This window comes from Ursus americanus, chromosome 2 (genome assembly GCF_024610735.1).
Source record: "Ursus americanus isolate L20-20 chromosome 2, mUrsAme1.1.p, whole genome shotgun sequence".
Taxonomy (NCBI): Eukaryota; Metazoa; Chordata; class Mammalia; order Carnivora; family Ursidae; genus Ursus; species Ursus americanus.
In genome coordinates this window covers 14,862,546-14,872,355 of record NC_142128.1, presented here as the reverse complement: position 1 = coordinate 14,872,355, position 9,810 = coordinate 14,862,546, and the positions used below count along the sequence as shown (strand labels likewise).

The window sequence follows — 9,810 nt, the reverse complement described above, 5'->3', positions numbered from 1 at the left end:
AGCATGATTGGGAACCAAAATTTTTAACAGGTGCAGAAGCGTGACTCATTATGTGACCTACACTTGACATTTCTTAAGGGTCCAGCTTTTTAGGAGATGAATCATGAGAAAGACTTAAGATGATGTCAACTGTTGAACTTTCCTTCTCAAGATGCAGCTAATGAACATTTCTAGTGATTAGGACTTCCAGCCTGAACCACTAACTGTCTAAGCTGGAGATAAAGTGTGAAGTTCATTGGTTAACAATTATTTTCTGGGCCTTCGAGTTTAGATCTTCATGAAACAACAGACTGTACCAGTAAAATGGAATCAGTCAGAAGGCCATCTTAAGGACTGGTATCAAAACGGTAATTCAATTCCAGCATTACATAAAGTGTATGTTCCCAGGATATCCAACAGGGGTATTTCTTCTAACACTGTAAAAATCAATTTTGACTTCGCAATTTCAATTATTTTAAATGGACCATTTCTGAGAACTGGTATTAGCAGTGAATTCTGTGTGCTTATAAAACCCATCTGGACCTGTTCAAGTCAAAAACTTCTGTCCACAAAATACAACCATATGTTCATTTCGAGTGAAACCCTAATTTGTATTCTAGAACATCTCTTTTGAAGATAAGTAGATTTTAAAAAACCTGCATGTTGTCCATTTAAGTGTTTAAGTACTAGAAGAATTATATTCAATTACTTCCCAAATAACTAAGATTTATCAGGTGTCCATCCGAACAGGCCGTTCCAACCGCTCCTCACAGGATTTACTTCATCCTGCTGAGAACTCTCCAACCCTACCAGTCAGAAGGCGGAGAAAAGGAAGGGAGCGTGGAAGCTGTCTAGAAACACAAGCCATAGTTTAATAAAAATAAAGAGTGGTTTTATTGATTACATATAATTCCGCTATATTAATATATATATTATAAACTTTATGGATTAGAAACAAATGACTTTATTTTTACCGAGAATAATCTAGGTTATGGCAGCATGTCCAATGAAGATTACTTCAGTCCTGCGGTCGTCACCGAGCTACCTTTCAGATAATCAGAAAGTCATCATCCAAGCTATGTATTAGGCCACACATTTCACTAAATAGAAACAAGACATTATGTTTTCCTCAGCAAACACTCCCCTTCTGTCATGCCCTCCTACATTTATATTATAACATACAAAGTTTAACTTTTTACCCGCAAGACTTGCCTCAGGTAACTTGCACGTCGGAAAGTACGAGGCATGAGACAGAGCAAAATGCTACTCTGCCCTCTGTATCTTGGATTTTTCATTTTTGCCTAAAACCCCACTTTATGATTAAAACTGAGTGAATCCCACAGCGTAATACTTATTAGGAAAGTCTTTTTGTGTACACATTACCACAAAGATGGAAAGTAGTTTGAGTCAAGTCAAATAGTTGGAGCAAGTATTCGGCAGACCACAGAAACTAAAGAGGACTGTGGGAAAAGAAAATGCTTAGTGTTTTAGGGCTGAAGCGCTTGACGGGTGTCATTCAAATTTCTCGTCTCCTTCTTCCACATCTTTCAAGTTGAGTACTTCCAAAGAACCTTTGCCTTTGGTCTCCTTTTTTATTAGCTCATCGATTTCTCTGAAGCAGCCGGGGTCAATCAGACACACCTGAAACAAGGAACACAGCTGCTGACCACGAGGACGAACACAGCGTCCACTTCCTCTAAGACACACACACAGCACCTGCCGGACGTCCCTACTGCTACGGTTCTACAGTGCCACAGCTGAGACGATGCCCAGGCCGGCGGACCGGGTTCTAGTCCAGCCCTGTCTTTCCTTCCCCCCAGTTTTTACTTAAATTCTAGCTGGTTTACACAGTGCAACACTGGTTTCAGGAGAGAATTTAGTGATTGATCGCTTACATAGTAACACCCAGTGCCCATCATAACAAGTGCCGTCCTTAATACCCACCCCCCACCCACCTCTCTCCACCAACCCTGTTTGTTTTCTATCATTAAGAGTCTCTTTTTGGGGGGCGCCTGGGTGGCACAGCGGTTAAGCGTCTGCCTTCGGCTCAGGGCGTGATCCTGGCGTTCTGGGATCGAGCCCCCACATCGGGCTCCTCCGCTATGAGCCTGCTTCTTCCTCTCCCACTCCCCCTGCTTGTGTTCCCTCTCTCGCTGGCTGTCTCTGTCAAATAAATAAAATCTTTAAAAAAATAAAAAAAAAAGAGTGTCTGCTTCCCTCTATGTTTGTCTTTTCCCCCTTCCTTATATTCATCTGTTCTATTTTCTAAATTCCGCATATGAGAGAAATCATAGGTCTTTCTCTGACTTATTTTGCTTAGCATTATACTCTCTAGCTCCATCCACGTTGTTGAGATCGGCAAGATTTCATTCTTTTTGACGTCTGCATAATATTCTACCGCATACACGTACCACAACTTCTTTAGCCATTTGCCAGTCGATGGACACTTGGGCTCTCTCTACAGTTTGGCTACTGCTGCTGCTGCTATCGTCGGGGTGCACGTGCTCCTTCAGATCAGTATGTTTGTACCCTTTGGGTAAATACCTAGTAGTGCAGCTGCTGGACTGTAGGGGAGCTCTATTTTCAACTTTCTGAGGAACCTCCATACTGTTTTCCAGAGTCAGCCTCTGTCTTTCTAAGTATGCACGTAAGCCTGGCATTCACCTCCCTGCCTGAGGACTTCTCTGGATTCCTTGGCTGTGAAGTGAATGGGACTAGAAAACTATGGTTCTTTTTGTACTAAAATTTAGCATGGACATTACAGTTCAGTGAAAGCACCTCTCTTTGTTGACATCAGAAGGAGAAAAAGAAGCTTGAAGGCCTATTTAGAAATCACGTGTGACGTTTTGAAAAGATCTGACAACTTCGGAGTGTCGGATGTATTGCTCCACATTGAGTGGAATGCTCACCAGTCCCAGGCTCGAGCTCATTTAAACTGAAAATGTTACAAATTCTCAGGGCATGAATCCGCAGACAATGAAATCTATACTGGGTCTGACACTGTGGGGCGAGAGGACCTAACACACAATGCTTTTGTTGCTTCTAGAAAATGTTCTGTGGTACGGGGCGCCTGGGTGGCTCAGTCAGTTGAGCATCCGACCCCTGGTTTCGTCCTGGGTCGTGAACTCAGGATTGTGGGACTGAGCCCCGGGTTGGCTCCGTGCTCAACAGGGAGGCTGCTTGAGATTCTCTCTCCCTCTCCATGCCCCTCCCCCCTCAAATAAATGAATCTTCAAAGAGAAAAAAAAAAAAGTTCCGTGGTAAATAAGGCTGTCCAACTTTTAGTCCTATTTCCAATTTCCTCATAACAGAAGACTCACTGTAAGATATATTCTCTCATCCGAAATGAGCATGGACTTAACAACCACAAAAATCTCAAGGTTGCGTGACTACAAACTAGTTTTACTTAAACCTTGACATTTTTACTTAATTCTAGGTAAGAGGTTTTGGAAATGTCTGTTTATACCCTCTAAATGTCTGTTACACATTTATGACTAGAGAACAGACTACTTTGGTAACATGGAAGCAAAAGAATAAGAGTGTTTTCATCTCACAATTTCTAACTGTTGACTGTAGTCTTCACTCTCTATGACCTTGATCAGTGGCTTGAGCTTTTCTTTCAGCTTCTTCCCTTCATTCACTGGAAGAAGGAACCGGAGTCTCATGTGAGCACGTTCGATCTGCATCTTCTCCTTTAACTGCTTGATCACCTCCAAAGCCTGGCGAGACAAAATTGAAAACGATGGCCATTCCTTCTCTTCTTCTGCGGCCTTACTTTGTAAGGGATTCAAAACAAAGCAGTTTCCATCTGGCTGAATGACGGTTCTTAGATAGAACACAGAGAACATAAGCAACCATACGGAAAAAATAGGTACATTGGACTTAAAGATGACAAACTTTTGTGTTTCCAAAAAAAATATCCAGAAAGTGAAAAGACAAGCCATTGAATAGAAAATATTAGCAAATCACACATTTGATGAGGTACCAGTATGTGGAATAGATACAGAATTCTTACAGCTTGATAATGAAGACACAAATAATTAAAAAATGGTCAAAGGATGTAGACAGTGTTTTCTCCAAAGACGACCAAGGGTCAATAAGCACATGAAAATATGCTGAAATCATAGTTATTAGAGAAATGCAAATCAAAAGCAGAATGATACACAGGTGAATTAATTACAAATATGATCAAAGATGTGGCGAAACTGGAACCCTTGAACACTGACTGGGAACGTAAAATGCTTCAGCTGTTTTGGAAAATGGTTTGGCAGTTCCTCAAAAGGTTAAATATAGTTACCATATGACCCAGCGATTCCATTTCTGAGTACAGAGAAATGGAAACATGTACACACAAAAACTTATAATGAACTTCATAGCAGCCTTATTCATAAGAGCTAAAAAGCAGAAACAATGCAAATATCCATCAATATGGTATTTCCATACAATGGGTTATTACTGAGTCCTAAAAAGGAATGAGGTACTGACATGTACTCTAATAGGTACGAACCTTCAAAGGGCCACATATTGTATGATTCCATTTATATGAAATGTCCGGAATAGCAAAGTCCATAGAAACAGAAAACAAATTTGCCAAACACTAGTGAGAGGGAGGAAACAAGGAGTGACTGTTAATGGCGACAGGGTTTCTTCTGGGGGTGACAGAAATGTTCTCAAATTAGGTAACAGGGAAGGATGCAAAATCTTGTGAATATACCACTGAATTGTACCTTTAAAAAAGATGACTTGTATGGCATGTGAATTATATGTAAATAAAAAAAATGTAAAATACAGAGCTGAACTGACTCTTTAAAAATCCAAGTTTTGGGGCACCTGAGTGGCTCAGTCAGTTAGGTATCTGACTCTGGGTTTTGGCTCAGGTCATGATCTCAGGGTTGTGGGATCGAGCCCTGAATCATGCTTCATGCTCAGTGTGGAGCCTACTCGAGGCTCTCTCCCTCCCCTTTGCCCCTCCCCCAGCTTGTGCACACTGTCTCTTTCATGTAAATAAACAAACATTAAAAAAAAAAATCCAAGTTTTATCCTTAAAGGTTTGATTTGGAAAGGAAGATGAGAGCTGTAGTACATTTTTGCTTCATTAAAAAAAAAAAAAAATTCCATTACTCCTCCCTACAACCCGCATCATTTCCTCCCCCCTCCCCAAAACCTCTACCCAACTACTTCTAAGTAGCATCGTTTTATTTTAACAGACTATTTTAATGTTTTCTTCAGAGAAAACTGATTTTCATTTGGATACTTTTTGACATTAAAAACCACTCACCTGCTGTTTTGTACTCTTATTGGTTTTGACTGAATAGTGGATGTCCTTCATGGCTCTCTCAATAAGGATAACAGTGTATGGTCTCTTTGTTTCAGGGTTCACGCACTTGTCAGCTACAATCGTTGCGATGTCCCTGAACATCTGCTCCAGCTGTGTATGCCGTTCTTTATCCGATACCTGAACCTCTCCTTTAGTCAGAATCTAAAAAAACCCCAACAGATTTTAAAAAAGCAATGCCTTTATTGCACAGTATTTGTTACCTAACCACAAGAATTAGTAACTTGGGGAGAAAATTAAATTCCATCCTTCTCAGCTATTGATACACAAGTAATGATTTGAGCTTCACCTAAAGGAAACACTGGATTATCTTGTGCTGGAAAATCTTCCTTATTTAGGTGGGGAAAGGGGAAAAGGCAATCTTGCAAAGGTTATAAATGGCGAAATCTTTGAAAAGCAATTCCATTTTCAGGTATATTACACTAAAAACACATACATGGACAAAATAAAGAAACTTAGTAGAAGATTTAAGTTTTGGAGGCTTTTTGGAAATTTGGAGGCTTTGCAAAATTGTTCACGTCCTGGATTATTAAAAACAATGTTGCACAACAACAAAACCAAATAATCTGATTAAAATGAGCAGAGAACGTCAACAGACACGTCCAGACGGCCAACAGACGCCTGAAAAGATGCTCAACATCATTCGTCATCAAAGGAAAGAAAATCAAAACCACAATGAGTTATCACCTCACACTTGTCAGAATGACTAGAATTAAAAAACAAAAACCAAGAAATAGTGTTGGCGAAGATGTGGAGAAAAAGGAACCCTTATGCACCGTTAGTGGGAATGCAAACTGGTGCAGCCACTGTGGAAAACAGGATGGAGGTTCCTCAAAAAATTAAAAGTAGAAATACCATATGATCCAGAAATCGCACTACTGAGTACCCCCAGAAAACAGAAACACTAATTTGAAAAGGTACACGCACCCTTACGTTTGCTGCAACATTTACAACAGCCATCATACTGAAGCAACCTCGGTGTCCACGATAGATGAATGGATAAAGAAGATATGGTACATATAGAAATACAATGGACTATTACTCAGCTGTAAAAAGGAATGGGTCTTGCCATTTGCAATGACATGGATGGACCTAAAGGGTATAATGCTAAGTGAAATAAGTCAGGGAAAGGCTAATACCATATGATTTCACTCATATGTATAATTAAGACACAAAACAAATGAACAAACAAGAAGAGACAAAAAAACCCAGACTCTTAACTATGAGAACAAACTGGTGGTTGCTAGAGGGGAGGTGGGTAGGGAATGGGTGAAATAGATAAAGGGGATTAAGAGGTTTGAACTTCCGTTATAAAATAAGTAAGTCACAGAGATGAAAAGAACAGCATATGGAATATAGTCAAGAAGACTAATAACACTCTTTACTGACAGGTGGTGATGATGCTCACCTGAAACTGATGTAACACTGTGCGGTAATTATACTTCAATTAAAAAGAGTGATGTTATGGGGCACCTGGACAGCTCAGTCCACTAAGTATCTGACTCTTGATTTCGACTCAGGTCATGATCTCAGGGTTGTGAGATCGAGCCCCACATTGGGTGTGGAGCCTGCTTAAGATTTTCTCTTTCCCTCTCCCCCAACTCTTTCCAAAAAGAAAAAAAAAAAAAAAGTGATGTTATTCAGGTTGAACTATTGTAGGATAACTACTCCCCAAAAATAATGTTTTAAAGTTTAACACACCTATAAGTACTTCTACTACAAAGAACACTAACGTCAATTATGCTGTAGATGTTAGAACTCACCTGCTTACAGATTTCCGTCTGGTCGTCTGTTCCAAATGCACTGATCAGATCCTCCTTCTTTGCAACTTGACCTTTAGAAACATTTACAAACACTGAGTGGGTCTGCAGAACTTCATCAAGGTCTTTTTCCCTTTTGACAGCAGGAGAGAAAACCCTAAGTGAACACACTTGAAACTTGGAAATTCATTCACATTTAAATACAAGATGGCAACGATATAAACACCAAGAAACAACAAATACTCCCAACTGACCCTCAGTGCGAGGGAACATTTTCAAAACTCAGAACGGATTTGTATTCCTACTTAGTCACTGGAGACAAACGTCACGGGAGTATGCATGAAACCCTGAACCGGGCCGAAGGGCGGGCTGCTGCCAGGGAATCCCGATCCCTAGATGGCAGCAGCGAAGACACTACGCACCTCGGTGAAACTACTGGGCAAAGATCTGTGACATCAGGATGTTCTATTGCTACGGGAACTATCTGGAAGACTAGGTCCCAACCCTTTAATGTTATTTTGGCGAAAGGACCATATCTTGGGGGGGGGGTTTCTTGGCTGTAGCTTTAACGACACCAACCGATTAAAACAAAACCCAAACCAACAACCTAAACCACACTAACCAAATAAAAAAAGGAACCCCTGATTTAGGCGCTAAGCTCGGGAAGGACAGTGATTCTCAGGCTCACAGCCGGAATAAATTTTTCATTTCTTTCCCTGCCAACACCCCAGTTCATTCGAAGCCCAGGGGTAGGCCGCCTCGGAGGCAAGTGTCCGGCCTGAGCCCGGAGGGAGAGGGTGACTCACACGCCGCTCCGCCAGCCGACGACTTTGTTTTTGTAGCAGGCGATTTCGAAGCGCTTCCCGGCGCGCTTCATCCGTACCACGGCCACATTGGTTAGGCGGATCTGGTTGGTGGGGGTGAAGATCGACATGGTGGCTGCTCACAGACGCTGCGTCCGGGGAACCAAGGCTAACCCGCGCCACCGGCCTGACGATCACCTGCGCCTCGCTGTAACGCCCCGGCGGCGCGCGGCTAGACCACTAACTGCCCCAACGGCCGCCACAATACACCCAGTTAACTTATTGCGCAGGCGTCAGGTGTTGCAGACACCAGGGGAGGAAAAGAGAGCAGCAACGCCTGCGCACTGTAGCTTTTACGACATCGTTCTGCGCCGCACAAGTGAGGCGCCCTTCCTTAATGTAATATACTTCCGCCAATGAGCTAAAGAGCTGTGATTGGCTGGTGAATTTCATGTTTTCGCGACCGGGGGGAAACGTATAGCGCCGGTCCGTCTTAGTTCCGCAGAGTTCGGGGCCACACCTACCTTAACTCTTCATTGTGGAAAAATTGTAAGATAAAAAAGTTGAGAAAAAAGTACGATGAACTCCCACAAGCCCATCGCCCTGCTTCAACAATTAACAATATTTTGCCATTCTTGTTTCATTCTCCCTCTTTTTTGTTGGAGATTAAAGCAAATTATAAGATTTTAGCTTTAAATATGTTTGTCTATACTCCTTACAGATGCACCCAACAAGATCAACCAAGTCCTTAATATCACCTAATGGCCAGTCCATAACCAAATTTCCCGAAATAATGCCTTTTTACAGTCGGTGTGTTTCAACTGAGGACCAAACGCGACCACCGATGGCATTTGGTGGACGATACCTTTTTAACGCGCCGGTCTTCCCCCCTGTTTCTTTCCCAGATGCCACGCCCGTCTTGGCCTTGCTCCCCATTGGGTCCGCCCCTTGCACCTCTGCACCAATCCTCGAGCGTTTGGATGCGCTCTGGCTTCCTCGCCCTTGGCCGAGGGCGGTGCTTCCCTTGGGGCCCACCCCTTCCCCTCTGAGCCAATCCGAGCCGGACCAGGAGGGTTTCCTCGCGCGGAGATGTAGGCGGGGCTTCCCTCTGGTCCGCCCCTTCCCCTCTGAGCCAATCCCGACGGGCCGGCGAGTGGCATGGCTGCCCCCAGTGCTGCCGGCTGTGGGGTGTACTGGTAGTGCTTCAAGGTAGTTTGGCGGTCTCCTGGTATCCGCACCGGCCGCCAGGTCTTTCAAGTCTGCAGCCCTAGGGTCTGTCGGGCCGCAGGGCCTGGGCTCTGAGAAGAATGGGTAAGAGCCCCCCCGGTGGGCAAAATTCGTGAGGCGGGAGGAGAGAGGAAACCGTTTTTCTCCGACCCTCTCCGAGCGGAGTGGCGTCCTCGGGCCCCGTCCTTCAGATTGTTGCACTTGTCAGCCCCGGACGCGAGCCGCTGACAGCAAGGGAGTACTGAACCTTGCTCTTGACCTGGCTTTTGCCTCGTGAGGCTAGGGATGAGTTCAGAAGGAGCTATGCTTCTAACCTCAAATAAAACGCAGAGCAAACTGCCCACTGTCTTTTACCCACGTGTGTTGAGGGCTTTTGGTCTTTTCCAGGGTGGAGCCGCAACTGCAAAGGCCACTTTTGCCCTTTCCACAGTGGAGCGGCACCTGTAAACCCCACATTTTAGGCTTCGCCTTTTGAAATTGCCTCCAGGTTCAACATTTGAGGCCAGGTCTATTCACATCTCCCTCCAAAAAATGGGGTGTGAGGTCAGTTCAAAACCCTTTATAAGTAGCAGTGGGTCTTTAAAACTAGAAGAAAGGGAATAGTTTAGTACTTTTTAAAGCTTATGGAGCACACAAAATAAAGCAAAATTCATAATTCCACATGAAGTGTTTCAACTTCTCTTGCTTCCAAATGCTACATCCCAAT

The 9,810-nt window shown here is 43.3% G+C and overlaps 2 protein-coding genes across 4 annotated transcripts in view; one reads left to right on the top strand and one right to left on the bottom strand.

Moving 5' to 3' along the window:
* Positions 1 to 831: 831 nt before the first annotated feature.
* Positions 832 to 8,241, bottom strand: SBDS (SBDS ribosome maturation factor). The gene is made up of 5 exons (XM_045786137.2): positions 7,881 to 8,241; positions 7,078 to 7,207; positions 5,258 to 5,458; positions 3,534 to 3,698; positions 832 to 1,620 (listed from the first exon to the last, which is right to left on the bottom strand). The coding sequence occupies exons 1-5, from the start codon at positions 8,006 to 8,008 to the stop codon at positions 1,492 to 1,494; spliced, it is 753 nt and encodes a 250-aa protein (XP_045642093.1). The 5' UTR covers positions 8,009 to 8,241; the 3' UTR covers positions 832 to 1,491.
* A 766-nt stretch (positions 8,242 to 9,007) lies between these two features.
* The window catches only part of LOC123784713 (S-adenosyl-L-methionine-dependent tRNA 4-demethylwyosine synthase TYW1), a 210,644-nt gene continuing 209,841 nt past the window's right edge, over positions 9,008 to 9,810 (top strand). For all 3 annotated transcript variants that reach the window (XM_087868361.1, XM_087868364.1, XM_045786138.2), the window contains exon 1: positions 9,008 to 9,188. In XM_087868361.1, the coding sequence (XP_087724487.1) occupies positions 9,185 to 9,188 (4 nt within the window). In that variant the 5' untranslated portion in view covers positions 9,008 to 9,184. The remainder of the gene's footprint in view (positions 9,189 to 9,810) is intronic.